Source organism: Pseudorasbora parva, chromosome 2 (assembly GCF_024679245.1).
Source record: "Pseudorasbora parva isolate DD20220531a chromosome 2, ASM2467924v1, whole genome shotgun sequence".
Classification (NCBI taxonomy): domain Eukaryota; kingdom Metazoa; phylum Chordata; class Actinopteri; order Cypriniformes; family Gobionidae; genus Pseudorasbora; species Pseudorasbora parva.
In genome coordinates, this window is record NC_090173.1 from 22,372,407 (window position 1) to 22,387,577 (window position 15,171).

The following is a 15,171-nucleotide window of genomic DNA, read 5'->3' on the forward strand; positions in this document are numbered from 1 at the left end:
GATACATTTATTTGCAGTTCTTGTTAATATCAGAGATATTATGCGAACACGAATCAGGCTTTCTCAGGTGTCCCCAGAATGTCAGTTTCACCTCGAAATACCCCCCAGATTATTTATTATACCATGTTGTAAGGAAAAACATGCCGTTTTTGCGCATGTATCTTTAAATGCAAATGAGCGGCTGCTCCCCACCCCAGTTTCCAGAATAGGGCGGAGCCTGTACAGCTGGATACTCTGCCAAAAACTAAAACATCTGTTTGGTTGTGATTACATCTCTATTGCGGACTGTGTCGTCTCTTTCAGGACATTAATCTATGCTAATAGTCCGCCAGCATTCGTGGGCAGGGCCTAAGCAACGTGACATCACTAATGCTAGACTCTGCAAACGCCTTTTTCTGAGACGCTGCTTATGTGGATGGGTTTTTACACACACTGCAGACACATTTATGTTTAAACACCACGTTAAAACCATGAATTTCACATAATAGGTCCTCTGTAATAGAGGCATTTTACCTCTTGAATGCACTTTAGCCGTACTAACCTAAATTATAGATGTGAGATGATACCTTTGTATTGCGCCCTGCGGTCTAGAGGAAGGAAACACACACGTTAACCGGGCATAATAATAAGAAAATGGGTTGTGGTTAGGAATCCCAGCAACGAATCACTCCAGACGATAATCAAACATACAACCAACTATAAGTAGATCTAAATGTATTAAATGATCATACATAAGAGGGCAAGCATCTCGTCAGGGTGTCCAAAGGCCAACATAACAAACAAAACAAACCTAAAAAGAAAGATACACTAAATTACCTAATGGAAGCAAAAGAAAATACATTTAACTAACCTAACTACCTAACATAAACAAGTTTTAAAATAAATAGCAGGACACCCCTACGCTCTGGTGATAGTTTTGTTTACATGCCCAAACAATCAAACAACATTGATCATCGGCCGGAGGAGGGATCCAGAAGCTCTCAATCCTGAGTCAGCTCATTTTTTTAAATGAATCACTAAGAAAATAAGCCATTTCAGCTTTTACCTATTATTGTTTTATCAGAGCTTTGTACTTTTCTGTAGTTGCTGTCCAATATCTCCAGTTTGTCAGGCTCTGATGTAAGCCTGTTGAAGGTGAGCAGCAGGTCTTACGCATCAGGGCACTTCTTTTCCTGTCTCTTCCTCTGAATGAGGGCTGTAATTATCAGGACTCATTCTCCCTTCGTCTACCTGAGTGGATTGCCCTCATCTATTTCCATTAGAGGGATTGAGGCTCGGCCAAGCGCACCGCACTTTTACAGTCTGGTGGGCTTTTTTTTTTTTTTAAACAATACATTTTATTTCCAAACATGCACAGCAAAGAATTTCATTTAGATGCACCAAAAACAGCACATCTCATTCGCTTTATCGTTGCACAATTAAAACTGCACTGTGAGATATTTCATCAGACGCTGTTAATTTATGCCGTTGTTAAGTGACATTCCATCTGTGGCCCACGTAACCGGACCCCATTTGCAATGACATTTCTATAGGGTGGCTGAAGCTCATTTGGTGACGTGCCGAGGCCAGAGGGCATCCATTTCTGTGGACAAATTGCAGCCATTGACATTTGTCAGACCATGCACAACTCCATTTCCTATAGAGCGGGTTTGAACTTTGGGGGAGATGCTCGGATGTGAGACTTAATGACTCTGTAATTGTCTCTAATGCGCTCCTGCTGTCAACGTGTCAAAGGAAGGATGCTGCGGCTCAAAGAGGATGATGGCAGATCAGTTCTGGTTTTACTTTTAGGAAAGAAAAATCACCAAGGAAATGATTTCAGAAAGTCAAAATGTTGCTCCAAGACATTAACGAGAAAATACTCATGCAAATGCTCATACTTCAATTTGAAATTCGGTATAAAATTGACCTGTAAGTTCTGTTCTGTATTTAAAAAAAGCACTCAAAACAAGTTGAAGCGATATTTATATAATAAAATTGCATCAAATTTAACTGAATAATCCTTACATATTATTCATATTATGAATTAATAATGACTTTTAAATTAGTAAAAACAAACAAACAAACTACGGATTAATAAAAAATGTTATGGGGGAATGGAGAATTTAAGGTTAAGTGTTTACCTCGGATATGAGCGAGAGCGAGCTTGCAGTGTATGCGCATCGCACATGCAATCTCCTTTACAAGTGCAACAAAAGGCCCCTTCATCCAATAGATTTGTGTTTATTAAGATTCATGCAAAAGTGCCAGGGTTCAACAGAATCAAGTTGACCAACGCTGCCTGCGGGGGAAATCGAGAACTACGGTAAACTTTCGTGCTCAGACTTGGACTCTGGACTGCAGAAAACGTGCTCAGTGTAAAAACGCTCTTTTCTTTTATTTCGACCTGGAGTCTAAGAAAAGTTAAACAGAAAAAAATGGCAGCTTGTGTAGGCTATATAACATCATTTGTTTCATTAATGTCTATGGCTGCTCTCGATTTCTCCAAATACGGGCTAGACCACGGGTCAGACAGAAAATGCGTGCTGCACGCGTTAATAAAATTAGTGCCGTTAAATTAACGTGTTAATTTTGATAGCCCTAATTTGCATTTTTAATTTTTTTTTCATGTGTGCCTTCCCAAATAAAAAGTGCATATTATTTTTCAATTTGACAGGGACGATGCCTTGTCACCATGAAAATGAAATAATTTCATTTTCAATTTTTGGCACATATTTTGCATGCAGTTTTCTATGATGATTTAGTTAATTGTTTTTTATTATTTTATTTAATTGACTTAAAATTGGGCATAAAATGCGTTCCATAGATTCTGAGGCAGAGTCAGAGTGACACTTTTCTTCTTGAGATCAGAGAGGACAACGTGGATCTATTTATAGCTACTGAAAGAGTTGCTTTTTTCTTTTTCTTTTTCTTTTTCTTGTTTTCTCTCTCTCTCTCTCTCTCTCTCTCTCTCTCTCTCTCTCTGTCTCTCTCTCTCTCTCTCTCTCTCTCTCTCTCTCTCTCTCTCTCACACTTTCTTTTTGAAAAGTGTGGCTTAGCAGCGGATGCTGTGTGTGTAAAGTCAGTCAGGTCAGCTGGACATGAGTGCCTGTGAGCATGTGCGTGCCGGTATCCCAGCTCTACCATGCCCCCATGTGGTCAGCCACAGTCACACAGTCAGTTCAGATCATTTCTTCAGCAGAACATAAATTATGTTTTGCAAAAGAGCAGGATGATGCTTTTTAATTATATATATATATATATATATATATATATATATATATATATATATATATATATATATATATATATATATATATATATATATATATATATATTTGCAATCCTGTTATCAAAATGTGGCTAAATATGGTTTAAAATCCTGATTGTGGGATTGCAATTTTTCTGGAGTTTTCTTTTTTTTTTTTAAATACAAATTTTTTTTCAACATTAAATAAGAACCATTATTATTAATGGAGCACCATTTGATTTCTGAAGGATCATGTGACACTGAAGACTGGAGTAATGATGCTGAAAATTCTAATTTGACATTACAAGAACATTTTAAAATGTATTCAAATAGAAAACTGTTATTTTAAACTGTAAAAATATTTCACAATATTACTCTTTTACTGTATTTTTTATTTTAAAAAAATCCACCTTGGTTAGAATACGACTTATTTATTCCAACCTCTAGTGTATACTATTATAAATATTGCATACATTTATTTAGTTAAAGATAGTAAATAGTTTATGATAAGGTTTTACTAATTATTTTTATTTATTTTACCACTTACATCTGTTTCTTCAGACTTCTTTCTTCCAGTTCCTTTAATCGACTCCTTTTTGTCTTTCTAACAGCCATGGAGGCCGAGCCATCCCCCTCTCATCTTCAGACGAAAGCGTACGTTCGGCAGCTGCAGGTCATCGACAATCAGAACCTGCTTTTTGACATGTCCAGCAAGCTGGAGCCAAAAGACATGTGAAGGGACCAAGCGTACCTACAAGCCATATCTACAAAACCTCTTGTTCCCCCAATAAACCCAGACACCCAACCCTGCATTCTCCTTTGCCACAGATCGACCCAGCTGGGCTGTCAATCATCTCAGGCTCCGCCTCCGGATCGCTGAACGAGGACATTTGTTCATGAAAATGGTGTGAATTGTGCTTTGAGTGATTCTGTGTCAATGTTTATTATGACCATGCATAGGGATCTGGATTCATTTCTACCTTTATTTTTTTCCGCTGTTCACGACTGAAGGGAAACTTGTCCTGATTGCACTGCCATCAGTTGAACTGAACCAAACCGGAATAAGCTTTTCATCCGGGCCTTCAGAGAAACTGACTGCGTTTTGGCCATTCATATCCTAAAATACATGAGACAATCTGACCTCTTGAACTCCGGCCTCTGGTCTTCCCTCCTCCCCTGCCAACATTGGCACTTTCTGCAACGCCGTTTAACTCGGCTGCAGTCGTTAGATCTTAGTGTTCTGAACTATATGGATCCCCAGCCATCAAATGAGTCCCGAATCCAAGACCAGCTCCAACGTACAGGATATTTTCAGAAATAACCTGAATAATGTAAATGATGAAGTCATTATACAGAAGAAATTCGCTTTAACTGGACATTGAAGTGAATGTATACAGGAAATTGATTAGATCAATATTTTTGTCTTGTTTTTTCGATATTTTTTGTTTTGTTTTGTTGTTGAAACAAAATTGCATAATAATGATACATTTAATATTTACATTTAATAACACTAAGTAATTGTAACATATTTAATATATAATTTAAATATTATATATAAAGAACACTACATTTTGTTAGATTTATATTTAAAAAAAATACTATTGTTTGTACATTCTGAAAACAAAGTTTAATATCTTATGCAATTTTGCTTCTCAAATGAATTTGAATAAAATATAAATGTGTCTTGTTTTCAGGATGTTTAGATGTTACTTCTGAAAAACAAGCAAAAATAATGATAAGAATTCGTTTTTGCCATCTTGAAGCCAAATTTAACTTTGCCTGCTGTTCATTTATTAACGATTAGTAACAGACCAAAAAGAAAAAAAGACCAAATGCAGTATTTTATCTTATGTTTGGACAGAACCAATTATAACGCTTTATGTAATATGCCGTCAATATTAATAGTTCCTGCTGGCCCAGCTTCGTTTCAAGTTGAGCTTTACTTGGTCAAGCACTTGTTTTCAGTATGCCCTTGAGTTATGTTGAAAGGGCCAATGGAAAAGTTCATTCTCATGACTGGAAAAGTGTTTATTTGCACCTGAGTTTTGTCCTGAACGATCCCAAGCTAATAAGTCAGGTCTTTGTACGGGAAGACTTGTCTTGGATTGGACTCTCTCAGGATCTCTTCCTGAGGTCATTTAAGGGACGGCCTATAAGGCCGCACTGTACATATGTCATGTAAATAGCAAAATAAATATGAATATGATTCTATTTTATGTAAGAGCTATGAGATGGACTCTCAAGAAGAATATTTGTTTTGTAAATCTAAGAAAAAAAGTATGTGTACAGTTTAAAAGGCGACGACCCAGCAGAGTCTGTGGTTTGCGATGAAAGAATTGTATAGCATATTCGCTGGTTTCGTTGTTTCGGTTTGATATCATTTCTTATCCACTACAGACGACTTGTACATATCCTCTGTTTTGGTTGCATAGTTTTTTTTTTTGCATTGTCTGTCAGCAATGGATGAATTGTACAGCATGTAGGTGGTTTAGTTGGATTTTGCTGTTTTTATTTGGTTAAGGTTTCTCATTTTGTTTTTATTTGACCTTTTTAAAGCGGGTATTCTCTTGTTGTTTTTGGTTTTGTACAGAAGTCCGTGTTTACAGTGCGATTCTCTGAAACTCAGACATGTCCAGTGAAAGACACGGAGGGCTGGGCAGGCAATACTGCCCGCCCCCTTTTCTTGACATGAGTCAAAGATGCATCTAAAATAAAGCCTCTTGTGATGAGCACTCGAGACGCTCAGTGATTATTTGATGCAATAATGGTGTTGTGTTTTATATGGCTTAAAACCACAAAGCTTAAATTCTGTGTGTGTGTGTGTGTGTGTGTGTGTGTGTGTGTGTGTGTGTGTGTGTGTGTGTGTGTCTCTCAAACTACAAGGATCATATTAGGCTACTCTCTGCTTTTGTCTCATTTTGGGCAAGACCAATTCATCTTTAAGACTCACTCCGACTGAATAAATTGGAGAGTTCACAATTGCTGAGTTTACTAATTGACTGCAATCAGATCAGTCGAATTCAAACCGTTTCATTGTCAGTCTCGTTTGGGTCTAGGTTTCTTCAAAATAACAAGGAACATTACATTGTTTCCTAATGTAGTGCTTTGGATCCATGAGCTAACAATCACCAATAACCCAACAAAAATAAGTTCCAAGAATGATTTGCTAATGTTTCCATTAAAAGCACAATTAGTAATTTTCGCAGCTAGAAGTCGCTTATTCAAAACAAAGGTGTAGTTTGAAGGTGCCTTGATATCACAGAATCATGGGAGTTGTTGTCTTCACCGCTACATCCGGTCTGACAAGACTCATATTAATGTCAATGTAGTATGTATGAGGCAGGGCGGGGCTAAAAGCTGTTCGAGTGGAACGAGGCCGCTGGAGCGGTTGCTAATGAGAGACAAGCAGGACATGACTTGAGAGCAGTCAAGCTTTTATTATGCCACAGATGACCGCCTCCCCTACAGATTTCATCAGACCAGAGAATTTGATTTGTTATGGTCTGACAGTCCTTCAGGTGCCTTTTGGCAAACTGCAGGAGGGCTGTCATGTTCACTCTACCACAGGTCTGATTGTTGGAGTGCTGCAGTGATGGTTGTTCTTCTGGAAGTTTCACCTTTCTCCACAGAGAAATGCTGGAGCTCTGTCAGAGTGACCATCAGGTTCTTGGTCACTTCCCTGACTAAGGTCCTTCTCCACCAATTGCTCAGTTTGGCTGGGCGGTCAGCTCTAGGAAGAGTCCTGGTGGTTCCAAACTTCTTCCACTTATGAATAACGGAGGGCCACTGTGCTCACTGGGACCTTCAGTGCAGCAGAAATGTTTCTGTACTCTTCCCCAGATCTGTCCCTCGATACAATACTGTCTCGGAGCTCTACAGACAAGTCTTTAAACTTCATGGCTGGGTTTGTGCTGACATGCACTGTTAACTGCGGGACCTTATATATAGACAGGTGTGTGCCTTTCCAAATCATGTCCAATCAACTGAATTTAACACAGGTGGACTCCAATCAAGTTGTAGAAACATCTCAAGGGTGATCAGTGGAAACACCTGAGCTCATTTTTGAGTGTCATGGCAAAGGCTGTGAATACATGAGATTTACATGTGAAGTTGTCATTATAGGGTGTTGTTTGTAGAATTAATGTAAAATAATGATTTTAATTCATTTTTGGATTAAAGTTGTAATATAAAATGTGGAAAAAGCGAAGTGCTTCCAGATGTACTGTAAATAATAATATTGACTGTGTTGAACTATATAACAATGATTACATTTAACAATGAAACATTTGGGATAGCCTACTGTAAGTACACAAGTCAACAAAATATATAACATCGCTCTAGTGATTTTTGGATATTTTAATCCATAAATCTTGTTATGAAAACAATTTCTAAATGCTCTCAGTTGTGTGTGTGTGTGTGTGTGTGTGTGTATATATATATATATATATATATAATTATTATTTTTTTAATACATAATGGGAATGTTACATTTGAAAGTTCTTTAAACCATCTGTAATAAGAAGCTAGTAACATTTAAAAGCATTAGACAAACGTCCAGCTAAAATGTTTTAAAACCTTCATGAATATCAAACAAATGAACAAAAATATATCATTTTTATGATAACGTTATTAAAGACAACATAACCTTTCTATTGACTGGACGATCTCTGAAAGAACCTTTTCAGAACATTCAGCAAAGTTCTAAGAATGTTCCCTGTTAGCTGTGACTGCACCAAATAGAAGGGCAGAAATAATGACATTCCAAACATAACCACATATGATATCCACAGAGGGCAATGCATTATTATTTTCGGCACTTATTTTTATGATAGACGGAAAAATAATAATGCACGGCCCCTATGGTCTTCTGTATGTTTGTATGAATCAGTCATTATTTTTGCAATGTCGCTCGGTGCTATAAAGTCAAAGAAATAATACATTTCAACTCAACAAAACATCATAGAAAATCACCTGATCATCTATGTCAAACCTAATCGCCTTTAAGAACAGACAAAATTGCTGTTGCTCAGCACATTGCTGCATTTATTATGACAGACTTATGCAATTATTGAACATGATGACGCTTGTTTCAAATGGTGAACATTTTCCTCTTCTTCATGTGGTAGCAATTTACATGGCAGGGGTACAAAAGGAACTAAAACAGTACCGAGGAAATGGAGTCGAGTTCGTAAAACAACTATAAAATCAATGACGTTCCTGTTTTACTTTAGGTGTCAGGCAAATGCATGTCATAATTACGGAAATTACAATCAAATTATCAAGTTATTGCATTTTTTTCCCTCCAACTTTTGTTTCCAAGCAAGTTGATGCATGTTTAATGATACCACAACGTAACATCTTTAATCATGTTATTCTGTACTCATTTTATTATTAGATTTCGATTAAAATACACTGTAGACACCAAAAATAAAGAGGAACCAACTATTACACCAGCAGGTAAGGAGAGCAACACAGAGCTCTTTCCTGTACATGGAAGCAAATTCATTTCATTAAAGGCAGCAGCTAAGCTAAGCTAAGCTAAAGTGTGAAATTTAAAAGCGTTAATAAGATTTAAAGTGTCCGTTTCCTCCATAACTCAGTTTGCTCGTTTTTACAGTGTAACGCACGGGGAAAATGAATGAACGTTTCCATGTTTCAACTGTGCCACCGTCTAGACATCCATACACATGGCCATCGTGTACTAGCCAGCACATTACAATGATAAACCCCAGCAAACAGAGGCTCACAGTAAACAGAACTATACACAGCAAATATGACGTTTTGTTCGAACGTCTTAGCTCCTTGTCAACCCAGTGGGCTTCCATGCGGATGGGAAATCACCGTTTCCTTTATATTGTGCAAAGAAAAGAAAAAAGCCCTCAAAATTGATTCTTTTTGAGATCTATATACATTTACTGCGGCGTCAACCATTGTCTAATCCTTTCAATTCAACTTCTCAAATAACATTCTGCACTTGGTTGCTAGATAATGATGAGGTTTCTAGTCAGGGTGAAACAGCCAACGAATTAAAAGCAGTAAAACTGAGATAATAGTCCCATTTAATTAATGGAGACGGTCAGTGCTTCTCCTCACTTGCTTGAAAAATTGTTTTAGGCGACATGAACTCAAGTCTTTTTGAGATTTAAGATGATTGACGTATAAGACTTACCTGCAGAATATCAATGATTTTAAGATTCCTAGAATATGCCTATTTATTCGTTGCATCGTTTGACAAAACTCTGCTTTGTCCTTTGTATTCTCAGAGTTACCCTGTTGTTCAACATTTTAACCAATGTAAAATGACTTGTAATATTTAAATAAAATGTATTAAAAACTATATGAATGTAATCACATAAAAAAAGCTTGGGAGGGTGGGGTATGGGGGGGGGGGGGGATGGGGTGTGAATGGAAGAACTCCAATACTCTTGAGGGTGTTTGATACTGTGCTTAGTTTTCCAGGCAAACTCTTCTCTTTGATTTATACGGCTGATGTGAAGGGAACAGGCCACAGCTACGGCTACCCTACCAATCTATAATCTGCCCTCCACAGCGCTCAGGTGATTAGCCAATGATTTGTAAGGGCTGTCCACACAGAAGACATTCTTCAGTTTAGGCTGTATCCAAAAAAAGCTGAAATGTCAACAAGGCACGTCCTAAATCAATGATCGTGTTGCATATCCTATCTACTAAGATACCATCAAGTGACTGATTTTTGAAGGCAGCATAGCTGTATCCTTCACTGCCCTATGATATCCCACAATCCTGTGTGTTCCATTCCCTGACAGCTGAGCTTAAAAAGAAATGGGGGTTTAAAAGTGTTCATTTTTGTGGTTTTGACCAACTTTTTCCAATTTTGATGTTTTAAATTTTAATTTCTAGAAAATGAGTAATTACATATTTAACAGCAACATAGTGTCGGCCCAGATCCGGGCTGTCTGGGTTACTAAAGCACTCTCTATTTTGTTGCATTCTAAGAGTTGTGCGCAAAAGCGCTGACTAGGTCAGCGAGACAAGTCAGCTACCTAAGCTTTCGGATGCAGCCTTAACAAAAGAACGAAGGGTCTTGAGACGCTTCACATCAACAGGACACTCGTGCGCAAGTTGCTGACAAAGACAGTTCAAGACGTTATTTTCTTACAATAGAACTGAATTAGATGCAAAAATGTACATAAGAATGGGTTTACGAAGATTTTACATGTAAATTATGCTTGTGTCAACACGCTAAATTGAGGCCATTAAAGCCTCAAATTCCTACAATTGCTGTCAAAATTCCAGTTTTTCCAGGAGTACAATTTAAAAGAACACATTAAGGACAAAAAAAGAGAGACAAACGTGGCTTATAACACTACAAAATAACTAAAAGTTATTCCACATCAATGTATATGGAATGATAATACTGTATAAATTCACGTCCAGCAGGACAGAAGAGAATGAAAGCCAACAGACATAAAACTTTAGGATTCTCCACGACTCTGTAGTGCAATCCAAGTGCACTTAACACGGTCCCCGGAGACCAATACATTGGAGTAAACACACTAAGAGTCTGCTTAAAACTGAGAGGGCTGGTAAATGGTTTTGTGTAGCAATTAAGCAAGGCCATATTTCTGACTGATTCAGAATCCTTACACTGTCACGTTACAGAGTCAGGTGACATTGCGGGGTTGACCGAGGCACATTTGCAGTGCACATAAACACTGCACCAACTAACCACAAGCACTGGAGTTTAAGCTCAGGGTGATGCTTCTCCTATGAAGAAACCATTACCCATAAGCCCCTATTCATTCAACACTTCCATTACCATATATTTTACAGAGAAAGCAAACATGAGAAGCTCCTGATTGCTACCTCTAAATGTCAAGATTACACTTTTCACACCGTTTTCCACTTTTGCACACAAAAAAACCCGACCATCTTTTTTGCCATGCAAAAATGGACTTTCACTGTATTATTTGCCAAGATGTGAAAAGTAAAGCCCTTACCCCATCTCCTCCCCCCAGCACATTGCTTAAGCGATTTTAATATTTAAATATATATGCCAGAATATATACAAACAGTCCTCTTGTCAGTCACTGCTATACAGGCCACCCCTCTCGCCGATCCTACACTTATTGAGGGTGCGTGTAGGCATCCGTGTCGTCTTCGTACGGCAACCGTTTCGTTCTTTTCCTGCAAGCATGTGAGTGAACATTTATTAAGGAAGAGGTTCTACATTCCTGCCGAGAGCAGAGAGGCTCATAATACCTTTAAGGGCGCTTAAAAAGAAACAAGGAGAAGAAGAATAAATGACTATAAAAAGGGCCTCCTGATGGCTAGACGTCCCTCAGGCGTCTGGTACAGTGTTTGTTTTGTCCCCTCTTCGTCCCCGGTAACATCCCCTCAGCATGTTTCCTGTAGTTCATCAGGTTCTTCAGGTCATGGAGGAAAAATGTGGTCGGAGGGTAGAGTGGGCGGAGTTCAAGGCGTTTCTGTCGTTCTCTCCGTCAGTTCCACAGCGGAAGGCTTACGAAGGCTCCAAGCTCTTCAGAGCGCCAACCTTTGACTCCAGGTCAGTAATCTGAGATAAAAACACGTTGGAGTTTAGGCCAGTTACACTTCATTTTTACATTTATACACATGGTAGGCGCTTTTATTCGTAAGTTATTTAAAGGTGCACTATGCAACTTTTCGTCCACTGGAGGGCGCCTATTCTAAATGGCTCGCGAGTACCGGGACTTTTATTATGACGGGACGGGACACAGTCGCTGGGTGCCCGCACTTCCGCTTTTTCCGGTCAGGTAAAAACAGCTATTTTTATCATATCAGATACATTTAAGGGGCCAAGGGCTTCGGCCATCCGCCCACTCTCTTCCCTGAACTGAAATGAAGTAGTGGGCTGTACGGCAGGTTGGCTGGTGGTTATGTTGCCCACATACCACCCCCCATGGCCGAGACTGGTGTATCGATACCTGTCGGGCCGGGGCTAGTAATGCTACTACTAATTAAGGTTGATATCTCTACAGCACTATAACTTGACATTTTTTTAATGACATCATCGCCCTTATTTCTTCTCATTCTTTTGATGCGTGTAGGTCATTTTTTGGATATTTTTATCTCAATTTTTACAGATGGCACCTTTAAATACTGTACAAAAGCTGCATTTATTTGACAAATTTCTTTTTGTAAAAATTGTGATATTGTGAAATATTATTACAATTTAAAATAATGTATTCCTGTGATGGCAAAGCTGAGTCAATTTAGGACTACACCACCCCTTTCAATCCAATCTGAATTTTATTTGGATTGAGCTTAATTGGATGTTTACACAAAGGATTTTCAGTCCGACTGACCTCATTCCGATTATTTGGTGTATGCATGTATGAGTGAATGAGAATTGTCAGTTTCTACAAATACTGATTTCCAAACGCACCTTCTCTTGGAGATTTTCTGTCTCCACCTTGTGGCTGGCCTCTGACTCCTCTTGTGCTCTGCGCTGCGCAGTCTCCTTCTTCAAATACTCAATCTCTCTGCATTAGAAAATGTGCACATATACACAACGGTTTAAACCCTTTCGCTCGGTCACATGAAGGAGTTTTGTCTAAATCCTTCAAACACAAACCCCATACATGCTTATTTTCGTTTTGTAATCATGATTATATTGAGTCTGACTCGTTATTATCCACAATTCCCCAAACTCACTTCTGCTGGTACTCTTTGATGAGGCGTTTGGCTTTGCTGTACTTGCGCTCCAGCGCCTGGTACTGCGTCTGCGTCTCTTTCAGGTGCTCGTCCACTGCCTGGCACAAGCTCTGAGCCTCCATCCAATAGCCCTCCAACTTCTCCATCCGCTCCTTATTCTCTCTCACCGTCTGCTCCAACTGAGCCCTCTCCATCCGCCAGCGCAGCTTATCCTGCTCAGCGTGAGCCAGCTAGAGAGAGAGACAGAGATCTTGTCACAAGGGTAAATAAAGGTTGTTTAAAGATCTCTTACATATGTTTATTATTCCGAAATCTAAAGCAAGCAGACTAAAAGACATGTACAAGTGGGGTCTGTGACGGTCAGCCATACCTTCCTCTTGAGCTGCTGGATCTCAGCCTGGGTCACAGCATGTTTAATCTGGAGCTGGAGACACAGAGATGGAGGCATCCACAGGAAACAATGTTAATGTACATAATGTAAAAACATTTTTTATTGTATTTATTTTATTTTGAATAAGGGTTAAAAATGCTAAATAGTTATCAATTACTGTTACTTACAATTCGACATTGAAGCATATAATTCTGGATTTTAAACAAAGTGTGAATGCAATTTTTTTAGAAGAAAAGATGTATAATAATGTGTATATATAATGTCCCTTTTACAGCGTAGACAGAGACAGACAGACACATTAGATGGATGGATGGATGGATGGATGGATGGATGGATGGATGGATGGATGGATGGATGGATGGATGGATGGATGGATGGATGGGTGGGTGGATGGATGGATGGATGGATGGATGGATGGATGGATGGATGGATGGATGGATGGATGGATGGATAGATAGATAGATAGATAGATAGATAGATAGATAGATAGATAGATAGATACGAGTGGCCAGGTTAAGGAGTTCCTTGTATGTTCTACTGACCTCCTTAAACTTGTGAGTGAGTTTCTCTGGGTCCATCTCCACAGGAGAAAGCATGTCTTCATTCTCTGCCAGGTCAAAAACCTCGATGGCATTAGGAAACATGGGGCTCATCTCTTCTTCTTCATCTGTGGCATATTCGCCCGTCTGAACATGGACAAGAAATTGAAAGAGACAAAGACAGACATTGAAACGCATACCTTTTTTTGTGCAAATACATTTTTTGTCAGTTCTTTATGGAGCAAAATCAGTTTATGTACGGGACTTTAAGTATGTATTGGTGTTAATAACAGTGCGTTAATAACATTAACCACTAGATGTCAGAGTTAAGCTAGACAGAAACCAATTGGATCAAGGGATTCATGCCAGGACACTGTGTGTGTGTGTATATATATATATATATATATATATATATATATATATATATATATTAAGAAAACCTGTGACTGGCCAACCACCATTTTGAATTGACTTCAACTGCAGGAAGATGAAGTAGAGCTGGACAAAAGCAAACTGCAAGAACTGCAACCACTTGATACATCAATGTGCCATATTTGAGGCGATTTGGGAGCTGTTGAGACCTTGGAGTGATCTTAACTAAACAAAAACAAAATCTCTAGTGTTTTTCTGAGAGATTGCATGCCCCAACATATCTGGAAAAAAACACATCTTCCACATCCCAAAACTGCAATTAATCTGACCCCAAAAGCCAGATTTACACCCAACACAGCCTAAAAGCCACTGCAAATACACCACCATTACAAACATCCTTTTAACAATGGACTTCCCCTGCTGCAAGTCAGGGCATGGGCAGGCGAACTCTCGCACAATGACTTCCTGTCTGGATGAGTGAACAGGGTAAACTCTTATCAGGTAAACAGCCAGTTCGTGACACGTGACAGAAATGCTTGGTGAACATCTTGGTTCCTCTGATGTAATGTTATTTTCTTGTTAATAATGATCTTATACAGTCTATTTGTAGGTTGGTATCAGTTGAGCATTACAAGTAAATGACGTAGAATCGCAATATCTCATCTTAAAGGGATAGTTCACCCAAAAAATGAAAATGCTGTCATTTGTATACCCTCTGTATACCCTCATCCCTGTATACCCTCAAGTTGTTCTAAAAATGGGGAAAAAAAACAATTTCTCCATACTATGGAAGTCAATAGAAGTCCATCAACTGTTTGATTGCCCATTTTCTCCACAATATTTAGTTTTGTGTTCAGCAGAAGAACAATATTCATACGGGTTTGAAACAACATGAGGGTGAGTAAACGATGACACCATTTTCATTTTTGGTGAACTATCCCTTTAAGATGAGATAATATCGTTTT

At 38.6% G+C, this 15,171-nt stretch overlaps 2 protein-coding genes across 2 annotated transcripts in view; one reads left to right on the plus strand and one right to left on the minus strand.

Moving 5' to 3' along the window:
- rapgefl1 (Rap guanine nucleotide exchange factor (GEF)-like 1) overlaps positions 1-5,961 on the plus strand; it is a 49,955-nt gene extending 43,994 nt beyond the window's left edge. Inside the window, exon 15 of the mRNA XM_067412467.1 lies at positions 3,841-5,961. Coding sequence (XP_067268568.1) covers positions 3,841-3,965 — 125 coding nt within the window. The 3' untranslated portion in view covers positions 3,966-5,961. The remainder of the gene's footprint in view (positions 1-3,840) is intronic.
- Positions 5,962-8,245: 2,284 nt separating this feature from the next.
- The window catches only part of ppp1r9ba (protein phosphatase 1, regulatory subunit 9Ba), a 47,088-nt gene continuing 40,162 nt past the window's right edge, over positions 8,246-15,171 (minus strand). The window contains exons 7-11 of the mRNA XM_067412459.1: positions 13,838-13,981; positions 13,275-13,328; positions 12,905-13,134; positions 12,636-12,732; positions 8,246-11,783 (exon numbers count right to left, since the gene is read on the minus strand). Of these exons, the coding sequence (XP_067268560.1) occupies positions 11,730-11,783; positions 12,636-12,732; positions 12,905-13,134; positions 13,275-13,328; positions 13,838-13,981 (579 nt within the window). The 3' untranslated portion in view covers positions 8,246-11,729. The remainder of the gene's footprint in view (positions 11,784-12,635; positions 12,733-12,904; positions 13,135-13,274; positions 13,329-13,837; positions 13,982-15,171) is intronic.